This window comes from Gorilla gorilla, chromosome 14, assembly GCF_029281585.2.
Source record: "Gorilla gorilla gorilla isolate KB3781 chromosome 14, NHGRI_mGorGor1-v2.1_pri, whole genome shotgun sequence".
In the NCBI taxonomy this organism is placed as follows: domain Eukaryota; kingdom Metazoa; phylum Chordata; class Mammalia; order Primates; family Hominidae; genus Gorilla; species Gorilla gorilla.
This window is the reverse complement of record NC_073238.2, coordinates 92322030-92338386: the sequence shown is the minus strand read 5'-3', so window position 1 is coordinate 92338386 and position 16357 is coordinate 92322030. Positions and strand designations below refer to the sequence as shown.

Here is a 16357-nt window from a genome sequence, read left to right as displayed (position 1 = left end):
ACTCTGAGAAAATTATTTCTTTTGATCACTCTGATAGTGTATAATAAAAGAACAATAAAACATGTGGCTCAATTACCACTGCTTCTCATCAAGCATGAATTAATGAATATAAAATTATTATTAATTGTTTTTCCTGGCTCCCTTTTCATTGGACAATTATACATTGCTGTATTTTGATAAGCATTTTGTGTTTAACACTTTGTGAACCAGGCTTTAAGAGGAACAGAGGCATGAAATTATTACACAGAAGAATAATTCTTTGAATGTATTAACATTTGGAAAATACATGATAATCTTTTAATCTCCCTAGTTTATAGCAGTTTTCCACAACTGCCTTAAAACTTCTCTAGAATTCTGCCCCCACTTCCATGTTCCATACATCTTTTTTCTAGAAACAGTTGCTATATGCAATTAAATGGTTTAGAAGTTCAATTTCCCAATGTTAATTATACTAGTTCCTCACATGATTATTACATGCTCAATTTCTTCAGAAAAGTTTCTTAAAAATAAAATCTATAGCTTGAGTGGTTAAAAATAAATTAGTGCAACAGAGAATATAATAGATTGTGATCACTATAATTGACAAAATTCATGTTAGTGAATTATATTTACAAACACTTCACATAAAGATTCCATGTAACTGATAGTTCATTTTATTTTTATAAGCCTTTTGTAAATATAGTGCTATGTAATATGAGTATATATAACATACTAAAGAACATATCTTTTTAGTCCATAACCATTACTTCTAATGGATTATAAGTATACCCAGATTTTGAAATGCACACAAAGAAAATTTAACAAATAATAACATGTAAGCTATACATGTCATATTTTACCTGTTACCCATCAATCTGTTTCTGTTTTTAAAACACAGTTTTCAAACACTAAGTCTGTAATTAAACAATGACACTAAAATTAAATTGTTTATATGTCCTGCCTAGTTCAATAGGCTTAACAAACATGTATGCATATATGTTTCCAAAGAGCAAACTAAAAACTGCTTTAGAATCAAAGAATTTGGGAAGCAAAAGGAACCCTAGAAACCATTTTATCCAATGCCCCTTGTGTTACAAATAATAGCACAGAGATCTGGAAAGTTTAGTGATTTTTGAGGTCTATAAACTTTTTATGTTAACATCTTTCTGCCAAACTGTATAAGAAAATTGTTGTTAGTATTTCTTTTGCAGATGAAGAAAGCATATCTTGCTTCCTTGACAGTTCTTTGGGATGTCAATGTCTACGAATCCAAATTCTTAGAGAAAAAAAGGTGAAGAAATGAGAAACTTGGTTTAAATGGAAACCACCACTCACAGCCAACATACGGAGCAGGGATGGACCTGGCTGGAGTGTAATGCATCACTCCTTTGACACTGGAATCTGGAACCATTTGAACTTTTTATTGCTAACTCTAGCCAGAGACCAGATGGCTCTTTTTATGTGTGTGACCTTATTGAAGACAATTAGATTACTTATGCAATAACAGAATTGTTAATTTTGTACAAGAGTTGATCTTCAATGTGAAAGCTTTTCTAGATTACATATTATTAAGATAAAACTTGTAACTTTTAATTCCTTAATGAGTGCTTTTCATCTTGATTTCCTTGGGCCAGACTTATGGAATCCACTTTGCTGAAAATTAAAAGAAAAAAGACGTGCAAATTCAGTACAGAAACAAGCTCATCATTAAAATTTACAGACAATTATTCACCCAACGGGTAGTGGTAGATTAAGGATTCCACTTTTCCTTCCACTTCTGAAATAATCGCTGTGGCTTTTGGTCATACTGTGTACATGACGTACCAGATGCCTGGTATGCATATTTATGAGATGTCTGAGAGTCATCTCTTGACAACTTATATGTATTATAAAACATGCAATGCCTAGGGAGTACATATAGGGAGGAAGACATAAAAACTTCTGAGTCTTTTGGTAATCACACCCACTAAGCCACATCATGAACTCTGGGAGAATAAAAATTTTAGAGCTACCACCATGCACATCAAGACCCATTATATAACATTAGATCATCATAAGATTACTAACTCAGGAAGAAAAGTGAATATGAGAACTCTCTGGTGGAAGCAGAATATAGAAGGCAAAGCATGAATATAATTAGGTATGTTCTTGTAATTGATTCTGCAGCCTGATGGAACGTGGGTTTCTGATATTTTTTTCAGAGCATTTTCTGGATGTAGTCTCCCAGTAGCTCATTAATATCACACATTTGTCATTAAATTCCATACTTTGGATCCCAGGTAGGGGTCCCAAGTGTTCCTCTTTCATTCATTATACCAACAAGACAGCAGGAAAAAGTGCCTTTCACATAGTACCGTTGACCGTCTTCTCAATATTATTTTGGTTATTTTATCTACTTACTATTGAATCTAAAAGGAAAATGCGGATAGTAGCTTTTAAAAACCAGTCAAGTTTCACAGGACTTAATCTTGTTAATTTACCATACAATGTGCACATCTCTTAAATTAGCTTTTAAAACTTTCATATGTAGTTTATAAAAAATGTTCGTTAAAAACACAGGTCCTCAATATCCTTTTCTCACATTACATATGCTAATTAAGAGTGCAAATTATGGTAACATTGATCTTAGATGGATAAAAAACTTAAATGCTATATTTTTGTAAAACTACATAGAATTAACTAAATTTTCAATTTAAAAGTAATATTCAAAAGCATTTAATGCAATAATCAAATTTAGTTAAAAATTATACAATATTCAAGTGCAAGCATAAAATGTTATTTACGAATATGGACTTCAATTTAAACAATTATGTGAGTAGACAATAACTTTCTTGTTTGGAAAAAAATGGAAAATTTTCTAAAATAAATGACCCTTTGGTTTAGTTGTATCTATATCTAATCTGATACCAGAAGACAATACAAAAGTTGATTGATTTCACACCATTAAACAAAATACTACCATAGTATAAATATCTGCAGCTGAATTATTAACTAAATATAATTAGTAAAATGTTTTACTTTATTAAAATACATCATTTTAAATGATACCAAAAGCTCATTAAGGTTAACCAAAGTGTTAAATGCTTAGAGTGTAACACTTACCCATAATTTTAGAGTAGCAAGGTTCACAGTGTATTGTCTGTCTATAAATCCAAATACTATCACCCGCTTGTAGATTTTCCAAAGGCCGCTTGCATATTTCACACTAAAGAAAAAAATACATACATAAAGTTTCCATTGTAAATGAAATCTAGATTATTAGAGGAACAGACATCATCTCTCTACCATCGAGGCACTTTTAAGGGATGTTTATCACTGAAGTTTTCTACTTCACTCACAGTGGAGTAGATATGAATGTCCAGAAATTGTTTATGCCAAGGACAAGATGACCACTCAATATCTCAAACAAACAAACAAAAAAACACAAAGGTGCATTTATTGTTTGCTAACTTAAGGGAGAGCTAGTTATGCTGTCCAGGCACAACCTCATGGAGAGAAATAAACTGCTTATCTGACTGGGTTTGAGAAAAAGTTTATTTTGAGTTGTGCTGGTTAGAAGTAGGAAAGGGCTGACCACTGCTTCAGACCTGTCCACTGCTGATTGGCTGACCTTAAAGCATGAGGCTGTCACTGACTGGTTGGCTTTCAGAAGCAAATTCACTGAAGTAAACTGTCATTGATTAATTGGATGTGTCTAAACCAGTTCATGTGGCTCTGTATTGCTATGGCTATAGAACAATCAGTATTTTTCTAAGAGTGTGAACATGTTTGTTTTTATTCTCGGTAATATTTTATTGAAATTACATTGAAAATAGAAATAAATGATGTAAAATGTAATAAATGAAAATATTTCTATTTACCAAAAGCAATGATCAGGAGAATATTCTTGTTTAAATTTTTCTGCATAGTAATTTTCAATAAAAAACTATAGACTAAGTTTTGTTTAATTGAATATATTTCATAAATAAAAAACTTTATGTTCTCATAACTAATTATACAACCTGGAGATTATATTTTTATATAGAATTCTGTACATTATGCCCTAAAATTGGAATGTTTTGCTCAAAATGAGTTACTATATTTCTGATTGCTATGTGTCACTTTTTGAAAGTAATAGGAATAGAAGCAATCAATTGACAAAGTATTGCATTCTTTGACTGGATTTGATCATTTGTATCAACCGTAGAATGTTGCACTAGAAAGAAACCATATATTTGGCCCATAGTTTCTCCAACTGACTGTACATTAGATTAATCAAGCAGCTTTTTAAAAATACCAATGCCCAATAATCACCTCTAAGATTCATGATTTAACTGGGGCTGGTCCCCATCATTCTATTTTTTCCTCATCTCCCCAGATGATTATAATATGCAGCCAGGGTTGAGATCCACTGGTCTAGTCAACACCACATTTTACAGTTAGGGAAACTGAGGCCAAGGTAATTCAGGTGGTTGTCCAAAGTCACATGGACATAGTTACAGGCAGAGGCAAAACTAGAACTCAGGTCTTTAGATTCCCATTTACTGTTTATGCAGTTACACCAAAAACAATGATGTTGATCCACCCAATGTTATGGTTAGAATGCAAAGAAACGTCCTATGAAAGTACAAACTATGAAGCTTTAGTCTACTAATAAAAGCTTTATTAGTATTTATTGAGCCACAATTAATTACCACTAATTATGCTCTCAAAAGCAGACTGACGTTCACCTATTGTTAAACCCATTGGTCCTAATTTCATGAGGTAAGAAACTGCTAGCTTTCTTCTCAACAATTTATTTTCTTGTTTTGATTTCATCACATATTTTCTGTAATGCATAATTTAGTAAACTGTTGCAAAAACTTTTATAAAAAGAACAAGTGGGTTTTTTTCCCACAGATTTAAATCTCTAGGGTAAGAGTGAATAAATGTGTCAGTAATCAACTGTAAGCCTAAAGCCAAGATAGTAATTACAAACATTTGAGGTTTAGGCTGCAGAACTCAGAAATATTTAAGTAGTGTACTATTAATGTGGCTGACAGTGCTTCTGAAAGCTTTTGCTTCATCTCATGTATTACACGAAATTATTATTTTTATTCCAGTTATTATGCAATTTTTTATTTAATTAAGTGAAATAAACACATCCTTACCTTAAAGCAAGTAGAATGGCAGCAAATTTGTAATTCATCTAAAATCATTTTAGTTTCTACACCCAAGGGTTTTCGGCAGTAAGTGCACATATCTCTTTCAATGACAGACCTATAGAAATGTAAGCAATTAAAAATAAATTTGCCATAATACAGAAGACAGATGTATTCCCTATAAACTCACATGGCAACGGTATATTAATTTTGATGATACTTTACTTTAGAAAATTTCACAAAAAACAAGGAAAGTTTTGAGTTTACTTATTCTAGTAATAGAATTGACTCTTCTAGTTTTCTCAAAATGATATCAAATAATTAACATGAGAGAAAGTCCCAAATTATTAATTCATCAGAAATCAAGAGTAAATCTGGGTGGGACAAAGATGTTCAGTTTCCTAATTGAATTAGGAAATATCTCAAGTACTCCTCAGAAGTAGTAGAGGGCTTTTAATTATGAATTTACATATATCATGTTACAGATTACATGGAAAAATTATGCTGCAGATTAATATACATTTTTAACTCTCAGAATATTCAACAGGCCCAAAATAGAAATCCATTCAAGAGCACATAGATAAACTCACAAAATGATGAGTCTGTAGTGCCTGGGACTGTAGGGGCCAGAGTCACCCAAACACTCCTCTTGGTGCCACTGTAAGACTCAGGATATAAGGATACCTATCGTGACAAAATTTATACCCTCCAGCAAGACATAACCCCACCACAAATTTGATGGGGAAGAAAAGAGAGTTTCGTTATTTATTAAATAACAAATACTAAATATTTGTTAAAATAATGTTCAATGAGAAATGATCTGTAGATGTGATCAGCAGAATCCAAAATATCTTGAGTCACACCAGAACCTTAAGAAAGGATCCTTTTCCTTTTTTAAGGTCTTAGGACAGTCTTAAATAGCACCCTGCAGAGTATACTAGTTTCAGGATATTAGCATGCAGGCCTGACATTTCCAGAGTAGGATATGTAATGGGGTAGTGAAATTAAGCTATATTTATATAGCCCTTTATATGATATATGAAGTGCACTTTTCTCTGCACTTATATACTCACTTATTCTTCACAACATTCCTGACAAGCCACTATTATTATTTTTATCATCATTTTATTAAAAAAGAAACAGGTACAGGAGGATAAGTAACCTGCCACTATCATGAAACCAATGAGTGGAAGAGTGAAGATGTGAATGGAGGCAGCGTGGTACCAACACAATGAGTCCAAAGATCTGATGCGCTCATTGTGTTGAAATGAGTTAGTCGTACCCAGGAACCACTAATCTATTATCAAGACCAGAAGTAGGAGCAGAGAGGAGAGAGAATGGAAGGGAAAAGTAAGTGGGAGAAGAAAGGCATTACAGTAGATAAACTTTATCTAGCTTTATACTTTTAATCATTCTAGTAATGTCTTTCTAAGTCTCATGTATATAAATAAATATTTTCTGCTTTTATTTGTTCTGTACCCACTTGCTTATAGCTACCTAGCAAATATTTTCCTATGGATTATCCATAAACACACACACATATGTATGCATACACTTAAATTTCCCATTTAAGACTGTAAGCACTTCAAGAGTAGAAAACAGGTGCTCTATGTCCTTCATCCATTCCACAGGCACTGATCTAGGAGCTACAAATACAAAGAGTGGTGAGCCAGTCTCCTCTGACAAGATGCTCTTTCCACTGGGGAAACTAGATGCATGATATAACATGCATGATTGTTTCCAGGGCTTGGGTTGAAATGCACAGTGGAATACAGGTACGTGGACAGACTGAGGAGAACAGAGCCAAGAGAACCACTAACCCCTGGGGTGAAGTCAGGAAAGCCTTGTCAGAAAAAAGTGCTATCTGCATTGTTTGAAGAGGGAAGAGCTCTCAAGGTGGGCTTGGTGGGGTGGGGATGAGGGGTTGGTGGAGGAATTCCAAGCAGAGTGAACAGAACATACAAACTTGCTACTCTGGGAGGGTGTTTGGAGGGATTCAGCATCAGTGAATATTCTGCTGGAGCAGGTTCTGAAGGGCCATGGAGAATGTGCAAAAGATGTTGGACTTTATCCGGTTACATGAGAAACCACTTTAAACAGGATTGACGTGCTTAAATAAGAACTGTAAGAACATCGCCAATTTCACACATTATCAACAGCAAAAGGTTGTATAACTGACTGGTCTCATGGAGAACTGACTTCTGCGCTGATGACTAGGAAAAATTTCAAAGACATTTTAGGAATAGGGTTTAAAGTCTTTCTATTAACAGCAATACTTTTATGGAGAATGTTTTCCTCCCTCAATAATAGAAATACAAGCTCAGGAAATGCACTGATGTTGGTACTATCTTTATTAAGATCATACAGTTAGTCAAAGATCTTTTCAAAGCATTATGAAAACCTAGATCTGTTTTTTTTAATTGGCTATCCAGATGATATCTGTAGTTCTAATGCTGGTGTCAATGACTTTACTACTCAAAGAGGTGTGACTTATAGGCAAGACACTCAGCAAAGCATTGCTAATGGGCAAAATATTGGAAAAGTGACAAGAAAGGGATATAATTTTGATACTTGGTTCACCCATGTTTCCCTTAGAAAATGGAACATAGGTTCATGTTTTTTTAAAAAAAAAATTTACTGAGTACACATTAGGTACCAAGCACTGTGTTAGAAGCTGAGACTACATATGAAAATAAAATATCTCTACCCTGAGTGAGTCATATCTCCAGCCCCTGCTATAAAGAAACACCATCAGTGGAACATCAGACATTTGCATGATGGCTTGTTTACAGGGCTTGGGTTGAAATACTAATTATTTATTTTCATTTACTTCACTGGAAATCTGCAGGCCATACTCTCATAAGTGTCACCTAGGTGCCCCACTGAACATTGAATGGTAAAAGAGGATCACTAACAGCAAAAACCTGGAACAGGGCCAGTTCACCAGCACTCAATCAATACTCATCATAACTCCACTCCTGGGAACTGAGCTTGGGCCCAGAGTGGGTCACAGCAGCATATCTGCACGGCTGTTTGTAAGCCAAGAAGGCTGCAGAAAAGCACAAGAAGGGGGGATTGATGGCACAGTCTATGGATGCAATGAAGCCTAAACGCTAATAATGTGGCAGTCCTGGGGCCTCCTGGGGATCACCAGCAGCAGAGGGGCTGGCCTGGGAGGCAGCTGTAAGGCACAGAAAGGTCTTTTGATAATATGCATCAAAATCAGACAGCAGCAACAGCCAGGAAGCGAAGAAACAAATTCCTGGATGCAGAAGTTGTTACTGAGTTGCACTTTGGTCTGCCCATGCACATACATGACAAGAAACATCAGCAGAACCATCTCCAAGTACAAAGAACAGCAAGAAATATATATATATATATATATTTATTTATTTATTTATATATATGTGTGTGTGCATGTGTGTGTGTGTATATATATATATATGTGTCTGTATGTGTGTACTTTTTATGTATGGAAATAAAGACATACTCACCTATCAGAAGTTGAATAAACAGTTTGTATGTATTTTCCAGAGATATTCTCCTGATATCCATCCTTGGGTGATTTACTAGGAACAAAATATATGGACATGTGAGAATCAGGTGATTTTCCTTATGTAGATAAGAAAACACACTCACACCACCTCATGAAGCCTCATAATATTTTATCTTTGTATATGTTACAAGCCAGGATGATGTACTGACACATTTTTTTAATCTGTAGAAATATTGATACACAAGTCACCCCCAATTTGACATATATACCAAAATAAATAGAGAGTAGGGTAAGGAATACAGGAACAAGTGTGAGCAGGAAAAGAAGTCCTCATCTTTCATGAAATTTATACTTGTACCTCATCTGTTTACTAAAGAAAGCTACACAGAATGTGAAGTAGATAAAGAAAATACACAAAGCACAAACAGGGCAAGCACACAGACACATACACCATTCACAGAGAGAAACTGAGATTCTTGAACTTTTAGAAAAAGCATGCAAAATTTTTATTTTTACTTGAATATATCCAAGAAAGAATAATTTAGCATGAAAGCAAAAGAAGTATGATTTTTAAAAGTCTTCTGTTTTCTATTATGTAGATTATCCCAGCTTTTAAACACCACTATTTCCTGGAGACAAATAAAATCTGTAATGTCCTAACCAGCTGGCTCCCATAATTGCTTTCCGAGTACTTATGCTATCTGGGCATATATTAAGAATAGAAGCAATATGTTTCTTTATTTCATACAATGAGTGATAACCACATGGCTCTCACTTGGGATTTTTAAATGAGAAACCTATCTCTCTCTCCAAATTTCCTGGAGGCAGACTGCTGTCAGAACTAAAATCTACTTTATGAAACACATAATCCCACAATGCTACAAAAAAATTTGCACATGTTTATGGAGGATGCATGTCATGATTCCCATTTTATTGATGAGGAAACTTGAGACGGGAAGAGTAACATCACTAGGGCTACATGGTTAGGAAACGACAAAGAAGGATTCAACCTCAAATGTGACTCTAGGGACTCCATACTGTACCACGCTGCCTGTCAATGTAGATTTTAGGAAACTTAAGGATGTCTGAGGTACATCACCATCCTTGCTAGGTTAAGGTACAGGAGGCAACGAATCCTTTCAGAGGCTTCCGGTCAACAGACTATTAGCCTGATATGCCACAATATTAATATTATCTTTTTATAATGATGGTGCTCAAACTCTGATGCACATCAGGAACATCTGAAGAGTTTGTTAAAACACAGGTTGCTGGGCCTGAGCTGCAGAGTTTCTGATCTAGCAGGCAGGAGTGAGGCCAAAGAATTTTTATTTCTAGAAAGTTCCCAGGTCATGCTGACGATGCTGGCCCAGAGACTATGCTTTGAGAATTACTGTTCTATATGTGAACATGATACACATATGTACAGGGTATTCAGTATGTACTTTTAAAAAAATAAACCATAGTCATCATAATAAAATAAGTATGCTTTAGTCTTGGTACTTCCATGAATCAAGTTAATATTAGTTTATCCATCTATCCTATTAATTAAAAAATCTAGAGTACGATGTTTAGCAGAATATTCCTATTCTTAAATAAATCACTCATTATTCAAAAATCAATATTGTGGTTGTTTGGCATTAGTTCCCATAAGAAATTTCTTTAAAAATCAAAATGTGTTGATGTGACATCCCATAAGGATAAAAATGTGAGAGATTATTATGTAAATATAGAAAAAAAGCCTATGTTATTGTTCGCCAATATTCCATGCCTTGCCTTCACTATGATACTATTTGATATTACTCATCTTTTTATCAATTTATTTCAGATTTAGTAACTCCTTACTATTTTAAAATTTACTCTGAAGTGTTTTAACTTTTAGTTTAATTGAAAGACAGCAGAAATCACTGACTTGAACACGCCAGAGAGTGAGAATTGGATTAAGGAAAAAATCAATATTGATGTTGCATTTTACAAGGTAAATTATGCATAGGTTTGAGAAACCTTTTTTGGAAGATCGCTTACCTCCTGACATGTATTGAATTTCCTGGATCCCCATCACGACTGCCATCCACACAGAAGCTTCCCTGAATACTCTTCTCTTAGACCTCTTTGAAATGGGCTTAGCTTAACATATGGGTCATGTATACCAGCATTTGTGTGCCCCACCATTATTGTACTCCACAATTGGGACAATTCTTGTTTTATATTCCTTGAAAACCAAATGAATTATTGAGCCCTGACCTTGGTTTACATTTTCCTCAATATCCACCACTCCAAGCAGCAGATTTCAATTGAAACATCAATATCCCATAACTTGGGCCAAGATAGCACTACTCAAATTTATACCCCTTATTTTAGATTGGCAGTAAACAACAGTAGATAGAATTATTTAATTCAAGTGGAACTCCAAATTAGTATAGGAATAGTTGTGTATTTTATAAAGCTTATTTTAACCATATAGTTATATACATTTATGTGAGAACTTTCAAATGGCAACCCTATTATGTATACATGTGTTATACTAAAATATTACTGAGTTCATCTAATGACTATAATTATTTATAGCCCAAGTACATAATATCAGAAGCATTATAGAGAATTTTATATATATAGAACTCAATGTACTTATAAACGGTCTTCTATTTGAAAGAAGCACACTCTAAAACAATAGCATCTGTTATTAAACATAGATCCTCTCAAAATTACAAAATGAAGCAATATATTTGAAATAAATTTTGAATACCTATTCTCCACATATGTCCTTGTGTACACAACAGTATCCTGTGGTCCTGCCTGCTTGGCTCCAGTGTTAGAGCTGCAAAACAAATCATTTTACTTCATGATTAAAGTTTATTTGCAAGGATAATAAAAACAAGGCTATTTTCTAATTCAATGCAAAATGTAATGAATATATGTTCCTTCTGAACTATAACTTTGAAACATGAATGTTACAGTGGTATTAACACAGCACTGCAAAAATTTTTTTGTCTTCCATTTTGTTTTTAACTTCCACTGTCTTGGTTTACTTCCTAAGCATTGTTACAAAACTTGATCACTCAGTAATTCTTTTGTAGAATATGAGGATTATTTTTGAATATTTGTATAATATGTTCTAGTGTCTCTTTCTCTGATGTCTCATTCATATTTCCAAACCATAACTTTCTTCATAAACCTCAAACCAAAAGTAGACCTTAATTAGCTATCATGACAATATCTGATTTAATGAAGACTTTAGATCTACCTAAAGAATGTCACACTAATGTCACAATCATGCTTTTTTTAAATTGTAGACTTTTTAAGGGAAATCACGTTTGATAGTTTCCTATCCAGATGCCACACAATGACACATTCACTGACTCAATACTTTTGTGTAAAGCTGTTTATGCAGGCAACCCCACATAAAATTAGAAATTTCTGCATTTCGAAGAAAGGGTCAAGTTGGATGTGGGGTATTTTTATAAAACAAAGGGAGAATAGTCCTGTCATTTATTCTGCAGTTGACTGCAGTACCTAAGATTGTTCCTGGCTTCATAAGAATGGGAAGCAATTCTTGTGGACTGGTTGTGTAGAGCATTGGTGAACCCATTGACTTGGGCATCTAGCCTCAGAAAGCAAACACAAGTATTTGGCACTTCAAATCAAGGTCACTAGAAGTTTTTTGTGTTACTAAAGTTCTTCTCAATTAACATTATTTTACAATGTGAATCTCTTTGTGTTTGCCTGGCTTCTACACAGATAACACAAATGGAATGCATGTACTATTTTACTCCCTCTACGGAAACCTCTGCCTTACCTTTAAGAATAATCTATAGGTATGTGCCACATTAGCTAACATTGCCCTTTTTATCAAGGACAGAAATCATCTGAAATTGGTTCCTGTAACATTTTCACACCAGCAATGCCATTATAGAAAGCTTCCCATGTACAATATATCTAAGAATTTATCAATTGAATGAAAATGATCCAGAGGTTGCTTTGACAAATTCCAGTCTTCATTTTGTTTTTAATGGAAGGCAATATTTTGAAGATGGCAGAAGAACTCTGACCTAGATTTCTGCTAATCTAAAAATGTCATGATGCTTAACAAAATGTAGGCATATTTGCTTTTTCCTATGGAAGAGAGGAGATTCTTAATGCAAAAATAGAGAAAATTTAAGCTCCTTTTCCTCCTCCATGTTAGTAAACTCTGACATAGAAGAGACATGAAAACCTAAATGAGGGTTTAGGTCTTAATCAAGCCTTATCATTCTCAAACAGGCTGATAAAGCTCTTAAAGAAGAGGAAAGCATTTGTTCACATATTATCTCTGGCATACAGAAAACCGTCTGGTTTTAAGGCAGATGTTTCACAAAACATCCAGGTGAGCTAAAATTTTATTAAGTGATGAGAAGGTGGAATTAATATTATTAGGTTTTCTAACACGATTATTAGAACATGTCATCCCAAGAATAACAAACCTAGCTAAGAATCACTTGAAAATGTTCAGATCATATAATATACAATACAAAACCCAACTTTAAGAAGCAGACAGCGTCAAAGGACAAAGATTATGAGTGAGTTTGAAATGCATTTGCACTGTCCTCAGCAATAGAATATCAAAAATCACCAGTTTGCAAAATCCACAAACAGGAGAGATAAGTGATTTGCCAACAGTACTGTTATGGACTGAGATGTATTCCCCCAAAATTTATATGTTTAAGCCATAACCTTCAATGTGACTATATTAGGAGACAGGGTTAATAAGGAGGTAATAAAGGTCATCTGAGGTTATGGGGGTGGGGCCTTAACGCCACAGAACTGGAATCCTCATAAGAAGAGGAAGAGCTACCAGAGATATCTTTCCTTCTGTGTACAGAGGAAAGGCCATGTGAGTACACAGTGAGAAGGTGGCCATCTGCAAGCCAGTAAGAGAGGCCTCACCAAAACCAACCCTGATAGGACCTTGCTCTTGGCCTTCCAGCCTCCAGAGCTGTGAGAAAATAAATGTCCATTGTCTAAGCCACCCAGTCTGTGGTATTTTGTTATGGCAGCCCATGCTGACTAATACTGGTATCTTTTCCCAGTTGTGTTTATAACGTGATTAATGACAATGCCTTCATGGAAGATTTAATTTTTATAACTGTGAACAAAAACCAAATGCTAGGTTTGGAATGTGGGACAACAAATTCTTTGATGGATTTTGCTCCTCATGTAGACTTTGAGGATGATAATTTTAAAAAATAAACCATTATTTTGGAGTAATTTTAAATGTACAGAAAAATTCCAAAGATAACACAGAGAGTCCCTGTACACCTTTACCCAGATTCCCTTAAGGTTAATATGTAATTATAACACAGCTGTCAAACCTACAGAATTAATATTTGTACCATACTATGAACTAAACTACAGGTTCATGTCTCACTGGTTTTTACATTGGGGACTTTTTTCTGTTTCAGAATCCAATCCAGGATATCATATCTACATATCCATCATGTCTCTTTGGTCTCCTAGGGTCTGTGATAGTCTGCCAAGTCTTTGTTTTTCATGGGATAGTGATAGATTTTACAATAAAAAATGTATCTTCATGACAATAAGTTGTAAGACTAATTTTTTGTTATTTAGAACCATAGGAATAGAGTTGGAGAGATAACACTTTGGCAACCAACAAAACAGCCCATAGTGCCTTTTAAAATGCTACTGGGCCCCCTATCCAGATATTCTAATTTAACTGGTTTAGGGTACAGCTTGGTCACTAGGAACCTTTAAAGCTCTCCAGTGAGTTCCTTATACAGTCAAGGTAGAGAATCACTGCCTTAGAGGTTGGGAAGTCCAACTTCTTACTCAAAAGAGCATTGATTCTCAAAGTGTAGTCCCTAGAATAGCAGGTGATTCTGATGTACCCAAAAGTTTGGGAAACAGTGCAATAGAAGAACCTCTGCCAAATTATTCCTCTCAAATGCCTTGAATAATCCTTGTAAAGGAGAACTCATGACTCATAGCATATGTCACTTGATGGCTTAATTGTTAGGAAGTTATCCTCCATTGAAACAAATTGCTGAATTGTAATTTCCAATCAATGGTCACAGTTTTGTTTCTTAATTAAGCAATGACTCTACAAATACAAACCCAAACATTGTATTGAATCTTATAGAATTCCAAATGGATTTACACTTGAGAAAATGTTCCCAACAGTGTAAATTCACCTTGAAAATTTACCTAAAACCCTCATACACTGAGTGTGAGAATATAAAACGATATGGCTGCTTTGAAAACAGTCTAGCAGTTCCTCAAATGGTTAAACATAGAATTACTCTACAATCCAGCAATTTCACTCCTGGTATATACCTAAGAGAAATAAAAACACATTTTCACGCAAAAACTCATATATGAATGTTCATAGCAACATTAATCAAAATAGTGAATTAAAACCCAATAGTGAAACAATCCAAATGTCATCACGTGATGAATAGATAAACAAAATTGTCTGGCCACCTTATAATTATATGATTTGAAAAGTATTACAGTTCTTAAAATCTGTGAAATGGCCCTATGAAATTAATTTCACTCATAGTGACAAACCATTTAGTTTAGGGAAAGACTCTATCATTTAGAATTGAAATAAAAATATTTAAACTTATTCCTGTTGAGTCTCAGAAAAAGTACCCCAAAATGAAAGCCTCAGAAGCAGCCTCAGAAGCAAAAGTTTTTCTCTGACCTTCTCCTGCCCTCCTGTCTCAGTCTCATTCTCCGCCAAGGATAGCCAAAGAAACTAGAATCCCTCTTCCCCAAGGCAAGAATCCTTCCTTCCCCAAGGAAACCAAAACCTGTTTTCCCCAAAGCCAGCCATAAAACCTAAAATTATTACTCTACCTATCCCTTCACCTTTCTTTCTATGTAAAAACTGGCCATAAAGAAATTCTCTGACATCCCTTGCTTGACTGTAGGTCATAAGACCCCCAATCCAGAAGAACTCTGCCCCATGCCCAGAAGGAAGGAATGCATGCTCAAGAGGTTAAGAATAATCTAGGGACACAGGCCTTGCTGGCTTTCCCCACTCAGTCTCTTGCCATTAGGTCATATTATTTTTGTCCAATCATATTTCTACATGGCTCTCTGTACTTTACTGAACCTAAGTATTAAATGGACAATTTCCCCTGTATCTTTGGGTCTTCATTCTGAAGGCTCCCATCACAGGTTAAATAAATTTGTATGCCTTTTCTCTAATTACTCTGCCTTTTGGGAGTTGATTTTTCAGCAAAGCTTCAAAGGGCAAAGTGGAACTTTCCCCTTGGCTCCTACCTTCTTAATGAAACAAATTAGAAAACATGTATTTGCTTGGGCATCCAATTACGATGTAAAGTGAATACATTCATAAAATGAATCACCTTTCAGTTTAGCAGATTTTCCAGGGACTCTTATTTAGATTTTTAATTTGATTCATTAAAGTACCTGAAGAGGTAGAGTAAGCTGAAGTTACAAAGAAGCCAAAACTGAGAGGCAAAAAAAATTTTGGTTATCAAACAGAAGAGCAGAGAATAAGGAAGCCGACAGGTACAGGGAAGGGCAGGAAAAAGATGGACAAAAGCCAATACTCAGTGACTAGCTGAGTTCCATTAGTAACAAAGAACTCTAGTTAATGTCCAAGGGTTCCAAACTTCTTCAGGTCAAGAATGGACAATCTCCCAAGTGAAATCTCTCTGAGGCCCGGCAATGCCACCATTCCTGCTCTTGAAATTCCATGAAATTCCATTTCCTCATTAATCCGATTTCATGAACAAGTCCA

At 34.8% G+C, this 16357-nt stretch overlaps 1 protein-coding gene across 19 annotated transcripts in view; it reads right to left on the bottom strand.

Moving 5' to 3' along the window:
• Positions 1-238: 238 nt before the first annotated feature.
• Positions 239-16357, bottom strand: part of SCEL (sciellin) — a 169363-nt gene continuing 153244 nt past the window's right edge. For 10 of the 19 annotated variants that reach the window (XM_055359665.2, XM_055359666.2, XM_055359651.2 and 7 more), the window contains 5 exons: positions 11339-11410; positions 8594-8668; positions 5109-5217; positions 3082-3184; positions 239-1632 (listed from right to left, as the gene is read on the bottom strand). In XM_055359665.2, coding sequence (XP_055215640.2) covers positions 1616-1632; positions 3082-3184; positions 5109-5217; positions 8594-8668; positions 11339-11410 — 376 coding nt within the window. In that variant the 3' untranslated portion in view covers positions 239-1615. The remainder of the gene's footprint in view (positions 1633-3081; positions 3185-5108; positions 5218-8593; positions 8669-11338; positions 11411-16357) is intronic. The other 9 variants (XM_055359654.2, XM_055359648.2, XM_055359655.2 and 6 more) reach the window with 1 other exon arrangement.